This window comes from Thamnophis elegans, chromosome 16 (assembly GCF_009769535.1).
Source record: "Thamnophis elegans isolate rThaEle1 chromosome 16, rThaEle1.pri, whole genome shotgun sequence".
Classification (NCBI taxonomy): domain Eukaryota; kingdom Metazoa; phylum Chordata; class Lepidosauria; order Squamata; family Colubridae; genus Thamnophis; species Thamnophis elegans.
The window spans coordinates 2252001-2276369 of record NC_045556.1 but is presented as its reverse complement, the minus strand read 5'-3'; the positions used below and the strand labels follow the sequence as shown (position 1 = coordinate 2276369).

The 24369-nt window shown below is 45.2% G+C and overlaps 1 protein-coding gene across 1 annotated transcript in view; it reads right to left on the bottom strand.

The window, feature by feature from the left end:
- Positions 1 to 24369, bottom strand: part of LOC116519268 (thrombospondin type-1 domain-containing protein 4-like) — a 61568-nt gene that overhangs the window by 25482 nt on the left and 11717 nt on the right. Inside the window, exons 4-5 of the mRNA XM_032233107.1 lie at positions 14945 to 15401; positions 9866 to 9965 (exon numbers count right to left, since the gene is read on the bottom strand). Of these exons, the coding sequence (XP_032088998.1) occupies positions 9866 to 9965; positions 14945 to 15401 (557 nt within the window). The remainder of the gene's footprint in view (positions 1 to 9865; positions 9966 to 14944; positions 15402 to 24369) is intronic.

Below are 24369 nucleotides of genomic sequence, written 5' to 3'. Positions count from 1 at the left end.
CTCGATTTTGTAGGAAATAGACCCAGTAACCATAACACCACTAAAACATAAGCTAAACAACCAACATGCGGGAGAATAAATAAGGAAAGGAGTTTATTCAAAGGGTAGTGGTGTTTATCTCTTAGGGTAGCCCACCCACTATTTGTTTTACTGAGAACCTACATCCTGATTAAAAAAAGAGAAGATTCCCATTCTCTCTTTCTCTTTCTCTCTCTCTCTCTCTCTCTCTCTCTCTCTCTCTCTCTCTCTCTCTCTCTTTGTGTGTGTGTGTGTGTGTGTGTGTGTGTGTGTGTGTGTGTGAAAGAAATTAAATGTGCAATTTCAGGGATGGGATTTTGTTGTTGTTAGTTGCGAAGTCGTGTCTGATCCCATGGACAACGTTCCTCCAGGCCTTCCTGTCCTCTACCATCCTCTGGAGTCCACTGAAGCTCACGCCGACTGCTTCAGTGACTCCATCCAGCCACCTCCTTCTCTGTCTTCTTGTTCTTCTTCCTCTTCCACTTCCTCTTCTTTCTTTCTTTCTTTTTCTTCTTCTTCTTCTTCTTCTTCTTCTTCTTCTTCTTCTTCTTCTTCTTCTTCTTCTTCTTCTTCTTCTTCCTCCTCCTCCTCCTCCTCCTCCTCCTCCTCCTCCCTTTCTCTTTTCTCCTCTTCTCCACTATTCCTTCTCCCTCTCTTTCTCTCTTCACATTCTTTGATTGTTGTTGTTAGTTGCGAAGTCGTGTCTGACCCATCGCGACCCCATGGACAACGTTCCTCCAAGCCTTCCTGTCCTCTACCATCCTCTGGAGTCCATTGAAGCTCACGCCTGCTGCTTCGGTGACTCCATCCAGCCACCTCCTTCTCTGTCGTCCCCTTCTTCTTTTTCTGCCCTCCATCATTCCCAGCATGAGGCTCTTCTCCAGGGAGTCCTTCCTTCTCCTTAGGTGGCCAAAGTCTTTTGAGTTTCCTCTTCAGGATCTGGCCTTCTAAAGAGCAGCCAGGGTGGATCTCCTCTAGGACTGACCGGTTTGATTGCATTGCAATCCAAGGGACTCAATGCAGGAGTCTTCTCCAGCACCAGAGTTCAAAGGCCTCCATTCTTTGGCACTCAGCCTTCCTTATGGTCCAACCTTCACAGCCATCCATTGCAACTGGGAAAACCATAGGAAGAAAGGAGGAAAGGAAGGGGGAAAGGAAGGAAAGAAGGAGAAAAGAAAGGAGGGAAGGAAGGAGGGAAGGAAGGAGGGAAGGAGAGAAGGAGGGAAGGGGAAGGAGGGAGGGAAGGAAGGAGGGAAGGAAGGGGAGTAGGAGAGAAGAAATGAGGGAAGGAAAGAGGGAGGGAGGGAAGAAGAAGTAGGACCATTGTAAGATAAGATGGATCTATGGGATGTTAAGAAAGCAATCTTCAAGTATATTGTCAACTGTAGGGAAAAACTGTTATAAATACATATTATTAATAACAGTTATGAGATCATATAATTGTGAATGTATGTATGAAATTGATTAAAAAAAATTTTAAAAAAACACCTCCGGAGCCACGTTGAGGAGTGGCTAGGACAGTAAATGGGACAAGAGACCCCAGGAAGACCGAAAGAAAAGAAACAGACCAAAGTGATAGATTTAAGCACATATTTTGGCTCCACAGCTGTTTTTTTTTTTTTTTTGAGCGAGAACATTGCAGAGTGTGGAAGCCACCAGAGAACCCGAAAACCAGATCTGTTCCGATGGTGGAATTCACAAAGAATACATTCAAGTCATTTTTTTTTCTCATTTCTTTTTTGCTAGCTAAAATTTTCCCGAACAGCTGGATTGTGCATCGACGGCCCAGCGCCGTTTCAGAATGAGCTAACGGCAGCCGCGCTCTCCATCATCCCAGCAAGAGCGTTTTGGAGAGTTTCTTGATCCAAGAGAGAAATCAGAAAAAGTCTATTCCCTCTCCTTTGCAAAAAGAAAAAAGAAAGAAAAAGAGAAGAAAGCCAAGATGTAAACTGCTGAAAGTTAAAAATCGTTTAATATTATAGTTTCAGTGGGATAAGCCCAGCTGGCTTTTAAAAAAGAGGGAAACGCAGCCACTGCTCCAGAACAAAATGGGAAGAGGGCTCCAAGACCCCCACGCGCGCACACACGCACACACACGCACACACCCAACCCCATCCACCGGTTAACGTTTTGCACATCCCCACAGAGCAGTGAAAAAACATCTGGAGAATAGACCCAAACAGAAACCCAAGTTCAATTGTTGTTTTCACCATATGTCGGCAGGAACGCTGGGGAATTCCGAACAAGGAAGCGATTAAACTGAAGACGATCGACATATGTTCTATACTTAGATTCCTGACTCCTTTTAAATAGGATTCTGCAGAGCCAGGAACAGTAATAATACTAATAATAAAAAAATGCACAAATGTTTTATTACTCAGCAGCGAGTTGTCCTTGCTCTGAACTGACTTTGTTTGCCAGCGGTGAGATCAGCTGCAGCTAAACTGATAAGACCCATAGGGCTGGGATGGACCTTGGAGGTCATCTAGTCCACCCCCTGCTCAAGGCAGGAGTCCTTATATCAACCTGGACCAAACAAAGTTTGCCCATTCTTCTTTTGGAAACCTCCAGCAATGGAGCTCCCACAACTTCCAGAAGGCAACTTCTGTTCCATTGAGTAACCGTTCTCACTGTCAGGAAATGTGTCCTTATTTCCAGGTTGAATCTCCTTCTGATGATCTTCCATCCAAAATAGTGCTTGACTTAATTTCAATTCAGTTCAAAACAGGGATTTAATTTGGCTTAATTTCTGGGCCGTCTGATTTAGATGGAAAACTCTAAAGTTGCAGCGAGTCCAGCATTTCAGAAAATAAAGTATTGAATGTTCAAATCAACTTGAAATTTATCAAAGAGAAAATTCAACCTAGAATTAAGGGGGGGGGGGAATCTTGTAAATGAGAACAGTTAATCAGTGGAACAGCCCGCCTTCAGAAGTTGCTCCTTCATCGGAGGTTTTTAAGAAGAGACTGGCCAGCCATTTGTCCAGAATGTTATGTGGTTTCCTGTTCAAGGTTGTACTAGAAGACCTCCAGGGTCCCTTCCAACTCTGTTGTTCTGTTACACTGTTAGCCCGTCCGTCCTTCCTTCCTTCCTAATTCTCTTTTGGAGATTATTTGACAAAGATGGAGAGAGAGATTTTCAACCTCTGTTGAAAACCTATCAGGCAGCTTGAAATTTCCTTCCTTCCTTCCTTCCTTCCTTCCTTCCTTTCTTCCTTCCTTCCTTCCTTTCTTCCTTCCTTCCTTCCTTCCTTCCTTCCTTCTTCTCTTTTGGAGATTATTTGACAAAGACAGAGAGAGATTTTCAACCTCTGTTGAAAACTTATCAGGCAGCTTGAAATTTCTTTCCTTCCTTCCTTCCTTCCTTCCTTCCTTCCTTCCTTCCTTCCTTCCTTCCTCCCTCCCTCCCTCCCTCCCTCCCGCCCTCCCTCCCCCCCCTCCCTCCCTCCCATCCTGGAATCCATTCTCCATCACTGGAGGTTTTTAAGAAGAAGACTGGACAGTCATTTGTCCAGAGTATTATGGGGTCCCTTCCTTGAGCAGGGGGCTGGACTCCCTCCAGGTCCCTTCCAGCTCTGCTATCCTGTATTCTGCACTTGAGATGAAGGATGAGATGCTCCCCAAAGAGGAGATGTAATTATCCTCAGTGGCATCACTCAGATGAACCCAGGAGGGTGAAACAGAAGATCAGGCAAAAAGGAGATCACATTTCATGGAGGAAGGAGAGAAGGAATGTTCCCAGGATATCTATCTTGCTTCAGTTCACCCTCATGACACCCAAAAGATGGCCCTGCTGATCTTCTGCCTTCAATGCATCGCCCTGTTTGACACCAAACATCTACCCTAGCTTGATTCCAATCAATAACGGCCAGTTGTTCGAGGGATGGAGTTTCAGGCCAAAAGGAAGCTACGTTCTAGAAAGTATTTTCCCACGTCAAAAGCTTAAGGGAGGAAATTGGTTTGGGTTAACCCAGGATAGAAAGCAGAAGGACATCAACTTTCTTGGGGGTTTTGCTGGATTTTGGCGCAGGGGGCCTCTCCAAAAGCCATTTGCAGTGGCGTCCAAAGCGAAGCCTTAAAAACCAGTCCTTTGTCTCAATTTTTTATTAAGCGATTTGATCGGCTACGGAGGTATGCCACTAAATCTTGGCAGCCGAACGGAATCCGAGTTAAATACCTTCTCAGAAGCAGGTGATGGCTTGTCCCTTAACCCCACATTGTTGTGACGCAGCTTTTCACAGGGAGCCATTTAATGGACTTTTCATACATATGTTAATGTCCTCTGGGAAGAAAACCGTGTGGGTTTAAATTCTCCCATTCCCCTCGATCCGATTGCTGTAACAAAACCTGGGCTTGATTATAAACTCCCCAAACTATTTAGACAGCAGCTTCACGTCCTGAGAATACAGTTGTGTGAAATTTCCTCCGCCCTGAATGTGGTATTCATTGGCGTTGACCTGTAAGCATCTCTCTCTTTTTCCCCCCAGTTCTTCCTGCTTCTACTGAAATCTGGATAATTTCCCTTCAGTCAAGAATATGGAAGGTTGAGAGTTCACCTCTAAGCTAAATAGCAAGAAACAAAAACTCCTTTTCTGAAAGGGAAGATTAGCCAAGGTTTGTTTACAGGATGAAAAAGCCTGCGTTTTTGAGACCAGCAAAAAGAGGGGCGCAGAGGTGGAGAACTCATAAAAAAACAAAAATCAGCGTTAAGTCCATCCTATAAAAGAGATCTGAATAAATAAGAATTCGGTCCAAAGATGTGGAGGGTTCTTTTGCTTAAACATTACTTGATGAAAAGCCTAGCGTTTCACCCACGTTGTGAGATGTGTTCAAAATAGATTTGTGTAGACTGAAAGGAGATACAGCCTCATCATGCTCAACATCTCCAAAGTTTTCATAAAGTGTCCGACTTTATTTGCTCAAGTTAATCTAATAGATCTTGATTGAGATTCACTTCAGATGGGACACATTTTATGGGATACTAATTGGTTTTTTTAAAAAAACTTTCTGGCTGCCAAAGGACAAAGAGAGGGGATTGAGGGACCTTCTTAAACCACGACTGCTCTCCATAAGATCTCAGATGTGGAGAAAGCACAATTCCAGATTATCCTCGTGTTTAAATCATTCGACGTTCATGTTTTAAGAGCCGAGGTGGCGCAGTGGTTAAATGCAGCACTGCAGGCTACTGCTAGATCAGCAGTTCAGCGGTTCAAATCTCACCGGCTCAGGGTTGACTCAGCCTTCCATCCTTCCGAGGTGGGTAAAATGAGGACCCAGATTGTTGGGGGCAATATGCTGACTCTCTGTAAACCGCTTAGAGAGGCCTGAAAGCCCTATGAAGTGGTATATAAGTCTACTGCTATTGCTATTGCTATTTCCTGGATGCTTTTGTCCATAAGCCTCTTTCATCCAAACGAATTCTCCTGAAAATCCCTAGTGCTGCGTAACGGAGTGAGCTCCCGTTCCTTATCTCAGCTTCTGCCAACCTAGCAGTTCCAAAACACATAAGAAATGCAAGTAGAAAAATAGGAACCACCTTTGGTGGGAAGGGAACAGCGTTCCATGCACCTTTGGTGTTGAGTCATGCCGGCCACATGACCACGGAGACATCTTCGGACAGTGCTGGCTCTTCGGCTTTGAAATGGGGATGAGCACCGCCCCCCAGAGTCGGGAACGACTAGCACATATGTGCCAGGGGAACCTTTACCTTTTACCCATACAAATCTATAGAGGATTTCTTCTGCGTACTTAGGACAAGTTGTAGTCAAATACTCCAGTTCCTCCGTCAACCCTTCTCAACCCACGGATTTCTCCCCAGGAGAACCTCAATTGTGCCTCAATTGTGTCTGGATTTGCTCACAAGCCCCATACATTACCAAGAAATGGTGAAAACGAGGAGGCCTCCAAGTGCGTTCGATTAATTTCATACTAGCGTGAAATCAGGCTTAGTGTCTTTCACGCCCGATTCAGAGCAGCTTTGAAGGTTTCGTCCCTCCCTTTACACAGACGTACATATATCACTTTGGGAGATTAACGACAATTGACTGCGCTAATGCAAGGCTGTCTACCTTTGTGTCTACGAGTTCAGTCGGCCAGGTTTCCTTCCGACGACTCTCGCAAGAGAAGAAAGCAGGGCTATTGTGTTGAGAAAGGCAGCCATTGCGTTGACAGGTGGTTGAACCCCTGGATCACCGACACTTAAGGCACTTATGGCTGACATTTCTCAGGACCTTCTCCTGAAGTTGAGTGATCTCCCCAAATAGAGCTCTTTTCTCCTCCTTTTTGTTGGTGCCATTATTGGACGTGTTGACAGAAGAAATGCGCACGTGCAGTGAAAGCATGATGGGGGGGGGAGCAAAAAATTGACACCTAAACAGAATTTGCAACAAGGTTTTGTGAAATCTGAAACTGGGCCATTGAGACTCCTCAGTCCAAAGCCTTGCCTGCCTCATACAGGAAGGGAAAATACGGTACTCACAATAACCCAAAGCCCCATTTTACCCTTTTGACTTTACTGCAATTTATTGTTTAAAAGCCCTTCATCTATATGGGTTCCCTGCCCTTCTTTCATTTATCCTTCCTACTCCATAGCAGAGATGGATTCCTACCAGTTCGCACCTATTCGGTAGAACCGGTTCGTCACATCTACAGAACCGGTTAGAAGAGGTTCCACCAGTGGATCCGGAAAGCAGGCCAGACCTACAGAAGAGGTTCCAACATCTTTTGAAACCCACCACTGGTCCTTGGATATGATTATTCTACACTATCATGCTCCTATTTATAAAACTCAGTGCCTCTGTGAAAGGTAAGGATGACTACTGCGTTTGTGGTGCAATCAGAACATTGCGTGTGTTGAAGTTGTTTCAACGCAAACCAAAGATGCCTTGTAAAAAACAAGTTTACATCCTATTCTTATGCATGCCAGTGCTGTGTGGGAGGTAATTTAAGGTGGTTCTGACAAAGTGTCGTTGGCATCTTCATATCCGGTCACATGGGCGCAAGCCGCTCCCATCCGGTCACATGGGCAGCAAGCCACTCCCACAAAGGAGGCCACACCCACAGAGTAGGTTCGAACAATTTTTGAAACCCACCACTGCTCCATAGAGCTCCCCGTGAACGTATTGGGGTTCAGAACCATTCAGAGAGCAATAAAAATACCTCGCCTTTGTATGCTTGAATGCCTGTCAAAAATCCCCCAAATCTTCCTTGATCGAAGAATTGCTTTTAGGTTGATGGGTATCTTGCCGAGGAAGAACTTCAAAACATAACGGGTGAAGTCCAGTTCGAAATTCAACTGGATGAATTTAATGAGAAATAAATATGGCTAATGGGATCAGTTTTCATTGGATTTAACATTCTTCTCTTCTATCACAATAAAATTGCAATATAAGGCAAAGTTTTGGCAGTCCCTCAGGCACCCGCCAAAGACTCTGAAGCTGCCTCCTTCCGTTTCACAGATGTTGACAATATTTGGAATATGAGAGCTTGTAGGCCCATAATTTCTGAAGGCACGGCATATCTGGACTTCAACGTTATTTATGACATTATTTCAACGTATAGCACCGAGAACAACCCTGAAATGGCTCGCGTGCATTGGTGAAAGGGAAACAGTTCTGAATCTACCTTTTGATGAAACTTTCTGAATGGCTTCCCTTATTTATTTTGCTGAAATGCCTTGTTCATCACCAAACTCCAAGGAAAATTGGGAAAGGGGATAGGAGAGGAAAGGAAACCGTTCTGGTAAGTAAATTATATGGCTTTAAAATTCATTTCCATGTTATGCTAGTGCACACAGGGCACATATTCAAAATGTCAGCCCTGGGAATAAATGCAAGCTCTAAATTTCGTACTGAGCTGGGGCCTGTTCCACCTATAATTTTTTTTTTTAATGCCCAATTTTGCGGTATTTTAAAAGGGAAAGTTCCAAAGGTGTTTTTCTGACTGGTTTTCTTACCCAGCTCACAGTTTGTAATTTTCTTCCCACTTAAACTCCGCAGTTCCATATCATGCTTGCATTCAAAAATGCATACTATTATTTTAATTCTTATTTAATTAGATGAATTATTATTTATTTATTTATAATCAGATCAGCTCTCGACAGTAGGAATTCACCCTGCTTGCAATTCCCCAAACGCCAAAGAAGACTCAAGGAACGCTTTTATAGGTAGGCCTTGAACCGTGACATTTCCGGGAGCTTTCGAAGCAAAACCTCAGCTCCGTTCCTGGGGTAAATGCAAGGAAAACAGCTCTACGAGGACTCCTCAGTTCCTCACGCTTGGTCCCACCTTGAGGACCAAGATTGTTGGGGGCAATATGCTGACTCTCTGTAAACCGCTTAGAGAGGGCTGAAAGCCCTATGAAGCGGTATATAAGTCTACTGCTATTGCTATTACCTTCTGAACTTCCTCCTCCTCCTATTCCACAGTCACATCAGGGAGCAGGGAGCAGTCACAGCCTGCAGTGGCTGTTCGGGATTCTTAAATTCACGTTCCTTGCCATAAAAGGGAACCATCCTCCAAGAAAAAAGGGATTCTGAATCCAGGAAGCAAGTGAAGGACGAGATGATTGGAAAGGAGAAGATCAAGAGAGGCAACTGTCAAGAGAAGGATCCTTTCTCACTTATTATCAAAATTTATTTATTATCAAAATTTATATGCCGCCCAATCCCGAAGGACTCCGGGCAGATTACCAGAAAAAGAGAGAAGTTTAAAATCACACCACATACATTCATTCTAATCGGGGCTGGACCTCAAAAGTGAGGTCAACAGCCCCAGGCCTGCCGGAACAGCCAGGTTTTTACAGCTTTCCTGAAGGCCATGAGAGTGGGTATGGTTCGGATCTCCGGGGGTAGCTGGTTCCAAAGAGTCGGAGCAGCCACAGAGAAGGCTCTCCTCCGGGGGCCTGCCAGCCGACACTGTCTGGCTGACGGCATCTGAAGGAGGCCCACCCTGTGGGATCTTACTGGCCACTGGGAGGTATGTGGCATCAGGCAGTCTCAAAGGTACTCTGGCCCTAAGCCATGTAGGGCTTTAAAGGTAATAACCAACACCTTGAATTGAGTCCGGAGACCAATTGGTAGCCAGTGCAGCTCGCGGAGGACAGGTGTAACGTGGGTGTACCTCGGTATACCCAATATCGCTCGTGCGGCTCATAACAATCAGGAGTAACAAAGATGACTAGGGAGCTGGAGGATGAAACGAAGGATGGACAGTTGAGGGAACTGGCTATGTCAAGTCTAATGAAGAGAAGGGCCAGGGATGACCTGATAGCAGTCTTCCAATATCTCAAGGGCTGCCACAAAGAAGAGGGAGTCAAGTTGCTCTCCAAAGCACCAGAAGGCAGGGCAAAAAGCAATGGGTGGAAACTAATCTAGGAGAGAATCAACTTAGAACTTAGGAGAAATTTCCTGACAGTGAGAACAATGAATCAGTGGGACGCCCTCCAGAGGTTGTGGGTGTTCCATCACTGGAGGTTTTTAAGAAGAGACGGGACAATCACTTGTCTGAAATGATAACAGGGTCTCCTGCTTAAGCGTTGGACTATCAGATCACCAAAGCCGCTTCCATCTCTGTTCTTCTCTACTTCTAACCACCCTGTGCGGTATTCACAAAACTGTGGCCAAGAATGTCCCAGTTCAACCACGACAGATTTATAAGAAGGTCCTCATTTCAATGTTTACCTAACAATATTCTGCAACACAAAGATACTCCCAGTTGGTAGAGAATAAGTTGGGAGGGGAAATATTTAAATATTCCTGTCCACCGCTACTACCCACAATGAACAGCATCACAAAAAGTGAAGGAGGCTGCACGCACGTTTTTGACCAAACCAGAGGCGTATCTTCTTACCTTCAGCAAAGGGCTCCCACTCGTAGAAACGGCCCATAAACGGCTTGTTGTTGTACGATGTGCACTGCACCTCTCTGATGTTTCTGTTCTCAAGGCAGGGCTGTGGAACAAATTGTGGGAGAGATGCGTTAACCACGTTATTTAGAATTTAGACGGACCACGGAGCTCATCTGGTTTAAAAACTTAAAATAATCCAACAGAAAATCCTAAACTGTCTCCCATTGGCCAGGAGTCAACCGGATACCCATCCAGGAACTGAAGATGCTAATAAGCTCCATTTCAGTCAGGACACTTTTTAAACATCGGTTAAAATGCTCATCCTTCCTAACCATGATTAGTTTTACATCCAGTTAGTAACCAGCCTTTTCCAGATTCTCCAAAGCCAACAGGTGCTATTTGAGGAGACAGCTGGACTTCCTTGTTTTTTTCTTTTGAAGCCCTTCATGGTTTGGACCTGGGTACTTGAGAGACCACCTGCTGCCAATTACCTCCCATAGACCCGTTAGATCGCAGAGGGTCGGCCTCCTCCGGGTTCCATCTACCAGCCAATGCCATCTGGCTATCACCCAGGGGAGGGCCTTCTCTGTGGCAGCTCCGGCCCTTTGGAATGAACTCCCCGCGGAGATTCGGACCCTCACCTCTCTCCAGGCCTTCCGGAAAGCCGTCAAAACCTGGCTGTGCCGGCAGGCCTGGGGTTGATGAGTTCCCCTCCCCTCTCGACTGGTATGGCTGTATGACTCTTGTGTATTTTAATTACGTGTATTGTGTTTGTATCCCCTTTTCCCCTTTTGAGTTGTTCGCCGTCCTGAGTCCCTCCCGGAGAAGGGCGGCATACAAATAAACTAAATCTTAATCTAATCTTAATCTTAAAAGTCTGCAGAGATTCTCAGTCATCCAGGTCATGGTTGTCCCAAAGGTGCTTTTTCAAGAGACAACTCTTGACCTGGATGACTGAGAATCTCTACGGATTTAAAGCCAATCGTGCCACACAAGTGGAATAAAATAGAATCAATTTGGAAAACAGACCGAGAGAGAGAGAGAGAGAAAGTATCTATCTTTGTTTACCCTGGAGCCCTACTTAGAGCATCTCTGAGACCCTCCCAAGCCTTGGGGGACATGGTTATTTTGAGCAAATTCTTTCAATAAAGTCACATATTTGGCAATTTCTCCAGCTACAGCCACACTTTCATAAAATATGCTTTTCAAAAATCCATCCAAATCTCCCTTGTCTCTGAAGTCGTACTTATAGAAAACGTATGTAATTCCCGAGACGCATGGTTCAAGGAGAAAGCAGTGAAACGTTATTTCAATTGGACAAAATCCGTCTGAAAGCCTGAAGGCTTTCACTTACTAAGGAGTAACTTTTTGGCTCCTCTGCTAATTGGATCAGATAAGGCTGTAATATTACTACGACTGCTACTACTAATATGGATATAAATATATGGAGACAGCAGAATTTCAATGTAATATAAAACTGGATGCCAAATCCCTCCCCCCCCCAAAAAAATTGGATGGCATTTGGAAAATCTGTCAATTGCCATCTGTCAATTGCCAAGGCCCTTCCTGCTTGGATCTGCACATAATGTGTATTACACCAATATATAATGTCATCCAAGATTCTTGGGGAAAAGTGGATGAGAATGAAAGTCAACACGAGCTAAAGAATTGACAGCTGTGATTTCACATTGTTCTGTATAATAACAACAACACAAATATAAGCATACATATATTCTACTAAAAAGAAGAGGTGGTTTTGAGCTATAATTTCTCAGAATTCAGAGTCACCCCATCATGGAAGGAGTAAAATCTGGAAGAAGCACCATGAGTTTGGGAAGAAATTTAAGCAGGATGAGACCTTGAATTCCCATTTTAGGGAATTCTGGGGCTATAGTGGCAAGCTTAAAAATAAGGCAATGTTCAATTGTTTCTGCACTGTGACCAAGAAAATAAATGGATGCACCTACATCGTGCTTAGGAGTGGAGTTCAACTCCAAAAACAACATAAGGAAAGTCTTTAAAATGAGTAAATTATGGATCAACCAGGAAATTCCAAGTAAAAAGCTCTACATTCAAAGATTGCACAACAGCTTCTGCCAATCCTTCTGCTCTCAGCAAAACAAATAATCTTCTAAAGTTGACTGTCTGAGAACACACCTTTTCCAAACACTGAATCGCAAAGAGAAACGGCACACAGTCGGAATGTGGCTTCCTAAAACCTCCATGCAATTAAATCAACATATAGATTTTTTTTTCCCCCAAGAGACGTTTCTTCTAATGGCGGATGAATTTCACATCCGGGCAGACCAGATGTTCAAAGGAAGCCTTCTTTAGATGAACTGACCAAAGAATCAAAGATGATCTGGGTTGGTTTACCATAATTTCAAAATTCTGGAAGTCGACAAACACCCAGTACTCCGATCTTTGGTGAATTATTAAAGATATAGATGACAAGAATGTATGAGGCTGGCTCCAGATCAGCAGATCCACAGTCTTCCTTTCAGTCCCACCTGGGACAGACCTGATAAAATCCATCCAAGAATGTTGTCACAGCAGTCAGCTGAAGTGGCCTGCAGTACTGCACTCTAACCACTGCGCCACCTTGGCTCATTATATATGATGAGCCGATGTGGGACTTTCCTACCTCTAATTGCATTTGATTTGTTTCTCTTTGAGTCTATTTGGGTTCTCAAAACTACTGTTTTTATCCAGCAAGGAAATGAATGAACAATGCTAACGCCTATTGTACATTGTTCTGGAACTGAACCAGCAGCCAAGCCTTCTATGTACCACGATGAATTTTTTTTCCCCCTGCAGGGAAACATCTTCACATCTGGCAACATTTCCATCTATTTTCGCAGCTCTTTCTCGAATACTTTTATTTGCTTTAATTATTCCATCCCCTTCCAGCCAAGCATCCCACTGGGTCCCATTTATCAACTGGTGACTGATCCAATGGCTCTTGCCCTGCGTTGAATACAACTTCAAGTGTTTCTTAAACAATGGACAATTAATCTTAATTTTTAAAAAAACAAAACCATCACCCTTCCAGAAAGCGCCGATCTTTAAATGTGTTTTCAGAAGCATGTAAACCAAACTCTCTTAAGCTGAAACTTTATATGATCCAACACGTCACTCATGAAAAATGGCTTTCTGCTCTGCATGAGAAAAACATTAAAACTATAACCGCAAGGAAATGACCTAATGGAGAAAATCAGATTGAGTTAATTTGTTATTAATTAACTGCCCCAAACTAGAATCCGGGGGGGGGGGGGGGGGCGGGAAATGACCCAACGCTACAGTTCCAATTAAGAGAGGTTTTCCCCACCCCGAGAAATTATATTAACCACCGAGAATGTTCCAAATAAAAGGCAAACTTGGTATTCTCTCCATGCTAGCAGGAGCCCTTAAACTATTTCGGGCTAATAAATTAAATTACTGCCTAAAATGTATGTTCTGGGAGATCACGCAGAAGGTGGATAAACACCGTAGATTTTCCAGGGTTCGGCGCGAGCCCACCTCCTTCTCTTTTTATGATTTGGTGTTTAAACTATTCATCTAGGGCACAGTGAGGTCATGACCCCCAACTGGGTAGCAGCTGAATCCAGAAAGGGTTTCCCCATAACTATTTTCTTAAAGATGGTTTTAATAAGGAAGAAGAAGGCAGGGGAAGCGGAGAGAGAGAAAGGAGCTGTGTTCGCTTGGGGGAAAAAATGGAATAAAAGCAAAGGCAAGGAACTTTGAAATGCTCTGGACAAAGGTTCAGATAGAAGGACCTCTATTTTTGTGGGTCAGAAGGACAGTTGAGAAGATAGCTGTAGAGTCCTCACATCCTGGACATCAGCTATTTCAGCTCCTTCCCTCAAGAAGAGCATCATATGCCAAAACAACGAGACCAGTGATGGCCAACTTTATGGTGTGCCAAAATTGTGTTGCGCATGCCCACACCAGTACAATCCTCCCCGTCCACCTGTGCATGAGTGCGCAACCCACCCACCCCCGCACATGCATGCATGGACACCACACCAAGGCTCCAGAGGCTTTGCTGAAGCTTAGAGAGGGCGGAAAACACCCCCCTTCAGCCCTCCGGAAGCCAGAAATGGGTCGTTTCCAAACTTCCTGTAGGCTCATTGGAGCCATTTTTCAGCCTCCCCAGGAAAGCCTCCGGAGGCTGGAGAGTTCGAAAAATGGCCGCCTCCCCAGCCCTCCGGAAGGCTGAACATCAGCTGGCCGGTGTATGTATGCGCACTGGAGCTGAAGACTGGCATGCCAGCAAATATGGCTCCATGTGCCACCTGTGGCAAGCGTGCCATAGGTTCACCATCACAGAACTAGAGACAGGGAGTTTTTTTCCCCCTCATGCCATCACTCTGCTGAAAAGAGCCGAGGTGGCGCAGTGGTTAGGGTGCAGTACTGCAGGCCACTTCAGCTGACTGGTATCTGCAGTTTGGCGGTTCTAATCTCACCGGCTCAAGGTTGACTCAGCCTTCCATCCTTCCGAGGTGGGTAAAATGAGGACCCGGATTGTTGTTGGGGGCAATATGTTGACTCTGTAAACCGCTTAGAGAGGGCTGAAAGCCCTATGAAGCGGTATATAACTGCTATTTCAGCTGACTGCTATCTGCAGTTCAGCGGTTCAAATCTCACCGGCTCAAGGTTGACTCAGCCTTCCATCCTTCTGAGATGGGTAAAATGAGGACCCGGATTGTTGTTGGGGGCAATATGCTGACTCTGTAAACCGCTTAGAGAGGGCTGAAAGCCCTATGAAGCGGTATATAAGTCTAACTGCCACTACTACTTACTACTACTACTACTACTACTACTACTACTACTGTCTGAGGTCTATGTATATTTACCCTTGTAGTGTAGCTGTACTATTATTCTTATGATTCCTGTTGTTTTCTTCACTTCCCCCTCTTCTTGGTACACCTAGTCCTCGGCTTACAACAATTCACTTAGTGACTATTCAAAGTTACGACAAACACTGAAACCAAGGGACTTCCTTCTCCGCAAAATCCCTACGCTCAAAACAAGGATATGGTCCGAAGGCGTGGAAAGCCCGGAGGAGAAAGGAAAACTTACGTTCGTGTTGCAGAGTCTGTACTGCTTGTAGGCTCCGGTGCAGACAATTGCGGCGGCCGGCTGAGTGGACATCTGTCCTTGGACGGGGGGATGAGGAGCTCCGGGGATATGCCTGCTCTGTTCTCCACCCTGGAACAAGCTTTGAGATCCCGTCGGGAAGCCCTGAAAATGGGAGCCCGGCTGTTGATAGAAAGAGCTGCCGGCCACCTGAGTCCTGGCTGGAGAAGATCGGTGGTCACCTTGGTACGTTCCTCCAGGGCGGTGATGGGAAGGGCTACCTGGATGGGCAAAAGTGGAGGTGCCACCGGTCCCTTGTGGGTTGGGTGCAGGTTGCCTGGACTGGCGTTGCTTCCGGGGTTTATGTGCTGATTGTCCCGTGTCCGTCTGCAGAGGGAGGATGTAGGGAACTTTTCCATAGCCGTATTTCCCGGGTCCAATGGAGCTTTTCTTGCGGCCTCTGAGGACAAGCGAGAGGAGGAGAAAGCAGATCAGCCATCAAATTTCAAAACAAGCCATCAACAACTTCAAGAGACCAGCTCCAGATCCAATCAGCCAAATACCAACCCAATAGGGCTTCACCTCTTATTCTCCCGTAGCTCAGAGTGATGAATGAATCCAGTCACAGAAAGCGTGCAAGAAATGTGTTTTGCCAATTGCACCGTGGCAGATAGGACAGTGCTCCAGAGCAGAGGTGGGTTCCTACCAGTTCGCACCTATTCGGTAGAACCGGTTCGTCAAATCTACTGAACCGGTTACAAGAGGTTCCACCAGTGGACCTGAAAAGCAGGCCACACCTACAGAAGAGGTTCCAAACATTTTTGAAACCCACCATTGGCAAGGATCTTGTAACTTGACAGCTTTAAGACTTGCATGCTTCAATGCCAGAGTTTCTGAATAGCTACTTGGACCGACCTAAGTACTAATTCATAATTTCATATCCAAGTCACATGGGCGGCAAGCCACTCCCATCCGGTCACATGGGCGGCAAGCCACTCCCATCCGGTCACATGGGCGGCAAGCCACTCCCACAAAGGAGGCCACATCCACAGAGTAGGTTCCAACAATTTTTGAAACCCACCACTGCTCCAGAGGGTCAACGTCACTGCCCAGAGGATTGTGGGTTGCCCTCTTCCCTCTTTGGAAGATGCTATAGAGCTCTCGCTGCCTTAAGAAAGTTCAAAACATCCTTAAAGATCCATCTCATCCTGGGCACCATTTTTTTTTTAACTATTACCATCCGGCAGACGGTACAGGACAACAAAAACAAGGACAAATATTATTTATAATTATTGTTAAAATTTATATGCCGCCCAATCCCGAAGGACTCCAGAGGCTGGAAACAGCCTCTAACCATATTGAATTCTATACTATAGTGTAATATCGGGTTTTCAATTTCAATTATATAGAAAGTAAAGGATGTACATTTGCGTTTTTATTTTGATAGTCATAATGTACGCTGAAGACGGCATTTAATTTTGTTCTACCATGTGCAATGACAATGAAGTAAAGTACACTAAATCAGAACTATGGAAGATATTCTGCATGGACCACAAGGCCATCTAGATTCAGCTACACAGCAGCATGCTTTCTTGTTCGTAATCCCCTTATTAAAAGGGGACAACTTGGGGACAATTCTTGGGGGCAAATCTATGGTCCAACTTTTCAAGTTCTCAGCAAGTATCTCCTCAAAGCTTCAAGCAAGCTTTGCAAGCCAAACAGCAAATACCAAACGGGGAACACAAGGCATTAATCGTGCGGTGAAGAAGAGGGTTTTTCATTGTTCTATGCCTTGCAGACAGAGTTTATCCACAGAGAATGCCAGTGAAAGGAATGGGATAGGGGGGTGGGGGGAGAAGAATCCTTTGCTATCATCACACAACAAGCTACTGTTTAACAGATAACACATGTCAAAAGGCAGGCATGCACCAGATACAACCTCATCTCACGAGACTTGCAGATTTGCTGGACTTATCTAAAACAGAAGTTTTATCTCACTGGTTTTTTTTTTTAAATGTAAGCTGCTGGTATCTCTCACTACGCACCCCGAGACCTCACAAGTGTGTGTGTGTGTTTGTGTGTGTATGTGTGTATGTGTGTGTCCCCGTCCGTGTCCCCTAGGCTCCAGTTGCTACGGTTAATCTCGGATGGAAGCACCAAGAAGGGGGACTCCCAGAAACAGTAGCGTTTAGCGCAGTGGTAGTCAACCTAGTCCCTATCGCCCACTAGTGGGCGTTCCAGCTTTCATGGTGAGTGGTAAGGGGTTTTGTCCAATACTGAAGCACTTTCCTTTTTTTAAATTTAGCAATAGCAGTTAGACTTATATACCACTTCATAGGGCTTTCAGCCCTCTCTAAGCGGTTTACAGAGTCAGCATATTGCCCCCAACAACAATCCGGGTTCTCATTTCACCCACCTCGGAAGGATGGAAGGCTGAGTCAACCTTGAGCCAGTGAGATTTGAACCGCCGAACTGCAGCTAACAGTCAGCTGAAGTGGCCTGCAGTACTGCACCCTAACCACTGCGCCACCTCGGCTCTTTTTAATTTAATTGACTTTTTTAAAAAAATGTCTTCGCGTCATTTAAAAACATTTTCATTAGGTTTTCATAAAATCATCATTACTGTGGAACCGGTGGGAGGTTAGAAAATTTTACACTACTAACAGAGATACAAAAGTGGGCGGTGGGTATAAAAAGGTTGACTAGCCCTGGTTGAGCGTGAGATTTGAAAATTTTGAGCCAGGAAAGGCAATTTATCTAGTGAGCAAAATGGATCTCCCGGGGTTTCATATTTCATATTATACCGAGCCGAGGTGGCGCAGTGGTTAAATGCAGCACTGCAGGCTACTTCAGCTGACTGCAGTTCTGCAGTTCGGCTGTTCAAATCCCACCAGGCTCAAGGTTGACTCAGCCTTCCATCCTTCCGAGGTGGGTGAAATGAGGACCCGGATTGTTGTTGGGGGCGATATGCTGACTCTGTAAACCGCTTAGAGAGGGCTGAAAGCCCTATGAAGCGGTATATAAGTCTAACTATTGCTATTGCTATATTTCAGGCTTGTCCTCTCTTCTGCCTAAAAGGAAGACGCATTTTTATAAGGAAGACAGGGCCCTAATGATAAAGACAGCTCGTGCAAAACGATTTGGTTACAGGCATCAATGCGATGCATGGGCGTTATCGTATCCCACAACATTTGTGAGTCTGTGTGTGACCGTGTCACGCAGGGTTTGAATCAGCGTTCCAAAAAGAAACGCGGGGAGGGAGTTTGTTTTAAGAAGAAGGGAAGCTAGGTTTAATATTGCCTATTTGGATGCTAGGATCTACCTTAGGCATCTTGGCGCTGTCAAAATCAACTATGCAAATCGATTATTCTAACAGTCAGCTGGGTGAAAACAACCTTCGATCAATTTTCCCCATCAGATAGGATGGAGTCCAGTTTCCACTCACCCCTTAGCCTCTCCACCCTCACCCCCCATGACTCAGCTACTACCGTTCTCTTTCTCCATGGTGTAAATTAGCAGGAACATTTTTCTTGAATGCGCAACTGAGCCGATAGACATCCAGAGCCAAGGTTTCGTTTTGCTCCATTGCTCCTCCCGGGTGTGGAGGAATTCCGGCTCCCTTCAGAACGATTACCAAAACCTCAGGCCCTCATCTCGTTCCCTCATTCGTGGGGGGGGGGGCAAGCAATCTGACACCCCAAAGCCACATGCAGCCTTGAAATCCATTTTACCTTCCAGCTACTGAAGTCCTGTGAAGAAGGACCACAAATGTTATTCAACGCTTATGCCTGATCCTGCTCTGTGAAACACACAGAAAACAGGGGTAGAAGTCCCTGAACTTGGGGTTTAATTCATAGCAATAGCAATAGCAGTTAGACTTATATACCGCTTCATAGGGCTTTCAGCCTTCTCTAAGCGGTTTACAGAGTCAGCATATTGCCCCCAACAACAATCCGGGTCCTCATTTTACCCACCTCGGAAGGATGGAAGGCTGAGTCAACCCTGAGCCGGTGAGATTAGAACCGCCGAACTGCAGCTTAGCAGTCAGCTGAAGTGGCCTGCAGTACTGCACTCTAACCACTGCACCACCTCAGCTCATGCAGGGGAAGATTCATGCAGGGGAAGAGCAGAAAAAGACACCCACTCAATCTGCCTGGCATTCCTTCCCCAATTTTACATCCGTGCTTCCAACAGTGTGCCAACTTTCTTAAATTAGCTGCCATCTCTCTGTGAGATTTTATTTTCAATTGCCCCAAAGCGAGTTTGGGTAGCCCAGAAGGTTTGGCCCTGAGTGTAAGGCCCAGGCAGAAGATACACGCAATTTCCACAGCAGAACAAACTAGATTGGCAGGAAGGAAATTTAAATCCCAGCCAACTGAGAACTTGCTGGTTCCTGGATCTCTTCCTTCATGCATTTCCCCCCCCCCCCTCTGATCTCTCCACTTCTACCAGGATATTAGCAATAGCAATAGCAGTTAGACTTATATACCGCTTCATAGGGCTTTCAGCCCTCTCTAAGCGGTTTACAGAGTCAGCATATTGCCCCCAACAACAATCCGGGTCCTCATTTTACCCACCTCGGAAGGATGGAAGGCTGAGTCAACCCTGAGCCGGTGAGATTTGAACCGCTGAACTGCAGATAACAGTCAATAGCAGATTTTTTTTTTTTATTAATAGCAATAGCAGATTTTTATATACCGCTTCATAGGGCTTTCAGCCCTCTCTAAGCGGTTTACAGAGTCAGCATATCGCCCCCAACAACAATCCGGGTCCTTATTTTACCCACCTCGGAAGGATGGAAGGCTGAGTCAACCCTGAGCCGGTGAGATTTGAACAGCCGAACTGCAGAACTGCAGTCAGCTGAAGTAGCCTGCAGTGCTGCATTTAACCACTGCGCCACCTCGGCGCAGTACAATAAATGTCTTTGATAAACTGTTACCCAACTCTTCCCATTAGTATTTTTCATTAGCAAGGGAAAGAGGCTTAATTCCGGTCAATGTAGGATAGTTTTTTTAAAAAAACTATGTTCTCCACCCAGGTCTTCGGCCTCTCATAAATCTCTCTGACAATTGCTCTATTTTTTCCTTTGCAAAAGGAAGTCCATCAAGAATTTGATTCAAGTACAGAGTCTGCTCTAACCCTCTTGGCTGATAATAGACCCATAGCTCTTACAACCACCAAAACACAAAGTATCAGTAGTGGTAGTAACCTTCTACGTGACAGGTGAAAGCAGTAGTAAACCCTTCTTCCAAAACCAACATCTTGGTCCAGGATGCCATGAAGTCACAGACGGAGACCATCTACCTATCCTTTCATCTACTGAAAAAAGCAAGGTTCTACATTTAGGCAAGAAAAACGAAATGCACAGGTACAGTATAGGTGGTACCTTGCTCAATAGTAGCAACTGCGAGAGGGATCTTGGAGTCCTAGTGGACAAGCATTTAAATGGGAGCCAGCCGTGGGCAGCAGCTGCCAAAAAAGCCAACACAGTTCTAGGCTGCATCAACAGAGGGAGAGAATCAAGATCACGTGAAGGTTTAATACCACTTTATAATGCCTTGGTGAGGCCACACTTGGAATACGGCATCCAGTTTTGATCGCCACGATGTAAAAAAGATGTGGAGACTCTAGAAAGTGTGCAGAGAAGAGCAACAAAGAGGATTAGGAGACTGGAGGCTAAAACATATGAAGAACAGTTGCAGGAACTGGGTAGGTCTAGTTTAATGAAAAGAAGGACTAGGGGAGACATGATAGCAGTCTTCCAATATCTCAAAGAAGAGGGAGTCAAGCTATTCTCCAAAGCACCTGAAGGTAGAACAAGAAGCAATGGGTGGAAACTAATCAAGGAGAGAAGCAACCTAGAACTGAGGAGAAATTTCCTGACCGTTAGAACAATTAATCAGTGGGACAGAAGTTGCCTCCAGAAGTTGTGAACGCCCCAACACTGGAAGTCTTTAAGAAGATGTTGGATAACCATTTGTCTGAAACTGTACAGGGTTTCCTGCCTAGGCAGGGGGTTGGACTAGAAGACCTCCAAGGTCCCTTCCAACTCTGTTCTTCTATTCTATTTTGCTGCAGGGACAGAGGTCAATAGGTACGGGTCAAATCTGTCTCTGGGTTTGTGCAGTGCTGAGTTTCACAGGGACACATCCCCAACAACCAGGACCAACCCCCTATGACTGTGCGTGCTTTGGGGTATTATTTATCAATCTGGCTTTTTCAGAAGTCAGCCCTGGGAAGGCCGCCAGATGTGCATTTCTCCTTCGGAAAGTCATCTGTTCCTCATGGAGAAGTGGAAGCAGCTTGCAGGAGATGTGTTGCCACTGAAAAAAACACAAAGTTTGGTGGAGCCCTTGGGTCAGATTTGTGAGTGAGGCCAGGCATCTACAATCCTTGTTGCATCCACGGCTCTCGAGGTTGGAAGATTTTTTCAGAGCAATGTTGCATAAGGTACAATGACCTGGGAAATCTCCTTCAATGCAAACTGCTAAAACATCCTGGGTTTTACCGAAATCTCTACCTGGAGGGGTTATGATCCTTTTCCAATAAACCATAGCTAGATTTCCAGGTTAACTCTTTATTTTTTACTTTTTGTCATTCCATTCCTTCTAGTGATGTAATCATTCGCCCTTTCTTGATGATAGTAAGGAGAAGGTTCCCCTCGCACATCTGTGCTAGTCATTCCCGACTCCAGGAGGCGGTGCTCATCTCCGTTTCAAAGCCGAAGAGCCAGCGCTGTCTGAACACGCCTCCGTGGTAATGTAGCCGGCATAACTCAATGCCGAAGGCGCATGGAACGCTGTTCCCTTCCCACCAAAGGTGGTCCCTATTTTTCTACTTACATTTTTACGTGCTTTCGAACTGCTAGGTTGGCAGAAGCTGGGACAAGTAATGGGAGCTTGCTCAGTTACGCAGCACTAGGGATTCAAACAACTGAACTGCCAAACTTTCTGATCGAAAAGCTCAGCGTCTTAGCCACTGAGCCACTGCGCCTACGGAATTGATGATAGTCTTTGTGTTAATTTTCCATAAAATATCTAAGGAAGGGTCTCTTGGAGTGCAGGTCTACACCAAAATAACAAATAATAACCACTTAAGAAGACCTTCGTTAACATCTGTCCATCTCTCCTCCAGTTCCTAGAAAAAGTATCAAGAGGACTCGCAACGGGCAAACAAATTTGGAGAAAGGTGGCCTCTCAGTATACAGCCCTAAACCATAAAGTGCTTTAAAAGTCTTAACTCTCACTTGATGCCCATTGTTCAACCACACCTGGGCACCATCTCAGCAGCCTGGCAGCACCAAAGCCATTTCTACATCCATTTCTACTGGCTGGTACAAACATTTTGTGCCTTTGGGAAGTATTTGCACAGCTCGCCAAGACCACCCGGCTATCCTCCAGATACATCTCCGGAATGAGTTTGCCTCGGTCGTAATTCCTACTCTCTACTTTCTGGTTGTTTCATCAACATCTTCCTTAGCTTTGAGGAGAAAAAGAGAAGGAGGAACGAACTACCAGCAAGGCTTCCCAACCAGTTGATACGGTTTTATGTTATGGTTGTGGGAGCCACCGAGAGTTCAGGTTTTAAAAACGGGGCCACCGTGTCGATCTTCTAAATAAATGAACTCAACTCAGAATTAAGAGGAAAACATCCTGGCTGTGTTTCCCAGCTGGAGACAGTCTCTAAAAAACACTCACTTAACAACATTTTGCCTCCCTCCCCCTCTCTAATTGTATCCACCAACTATTTATCTCTTGGAAGGTCTTGCAAAATGACATTAAAAACATCAAACATAAATCGTGCTTATCGGGTTAAAAGCCTTTTCGTTTCACTTCATTTTTGTTTTAATCTTTTTTTCCCCCCTTTTCCAACTCTCTCTTTGCTATTGCCAACAAAGCAGCTGAATCTTGTCCCCCACAGGAGGGTCAACCCATCATTTTCAAACCCTCCCCCCCTTTTTATTTTTTGCCACAAGCCCAGATCCACAATTGAAATGCCTGAGTTTTGCAGCCTATTTTGATGCCACGATGATACAGCTGTAAGGAAGGCACAGAGGAGATTCCCTGAAGGAGAGATCCCCAACCTCCAAACAGCTGTTCCCCATTCCTCATGGATCCCACAATTGCTAAATCCAGACCTGCAAAGGGGCAGCCGGACCCCAAGTGAAGCTCCACAGCATCCAGGACAGCAAAAGGAGAAAGGAGACCTTTCCCCAAAGGAGGAGGCCCTGCTTTAATGACACATGGAGTGAACTAGGAAGGAGTTTTATATGACTCAGTGGTCGGAGATTGCTCCTTGGGGAATGTTCAGGCAAGGCTGATGCCACACACCAGAGGTTCCTGGTTTTATTCATCCTTGGCACAAAATAGAGGCTAGTCCTCACCATGGTGGAAATAGCATGTATGGATAGATAGGAGAGGTCGCTCAAGGAATCATGTGTAAGAAGCAGGGGTGAAAGGCTGTGAAATCTGCTACCGGTTTGCTTCACACATGCATGCGCATGAAACACACGCTTTGTGCACATGTGCACCCCAGACGCTAAGAAACCTTTTTTTGAGCCTGCAAAGGTAAGTAGAAGAGCAAGGGGGAGGAAACAGCTGTGCTGCACAATTTAGATTTGCTAGAAAGCAGGATTTCCAGCTTTCTAGCTAATATAAATTGGGTGGCGCAGCTGATTGTTGCACAGCTGATTGTTGGAACTTTTTAATGCATTTTTTTTTACTGCTGGTTCAGGCGAACCGGTAGCATTTTTTACGACTGGTTTGGGCAAACCGGCCCGAACCGGTAGCATTTCAGCCCTGGTCCAAAGGAATATCTGTGGTTTTGGAGCATGTCTAAAATTCTCACAGGGTGTTGTAGGTTTGCTCACAAAACCAAGGGTGGATTAGTCTGTTGGCCAATGGTGGCCACAGTGTGTGTGACAGGTTGTAAAAATGTATTTACTATAGAGGCAGAGGTGGGTTTAGACTTAGGTTTATCTTTAGAAGAGAGGTACGGGAAACAGAGGCACGGACGAGAGACAAAGATAAATTAGACAAAGATAAATTAGAGACGTAGAAATTGATCTTAGCAATAGCAATAGCAGTTAGACTTACATACCGCTTCATAGGGCTTTCAGCCCTCTCTAAGCGGTTTACAGAGTCAGCATATTGCCCCCAACAACAATCCGGGTCCTCATTTCACCCACCTTGGAAGGATGGAAGGCTGAGTCAACCTTGAGCCGGTGAGATTAGAACCGCTGAACTGCAGATAACAGTCAGCTGAAGTGGCCTGCAGTACTGGCACCCTAACCACTGCGCTACCTCGGCTCTAGATAGATAGATAGATAGATAGATAGATAGATAGATAGATAGATAGATAGATAGATAGATAGATAGATAGATAGATAGATAAGAGATATAGATAGATGGATGGATGGATGGATGGAT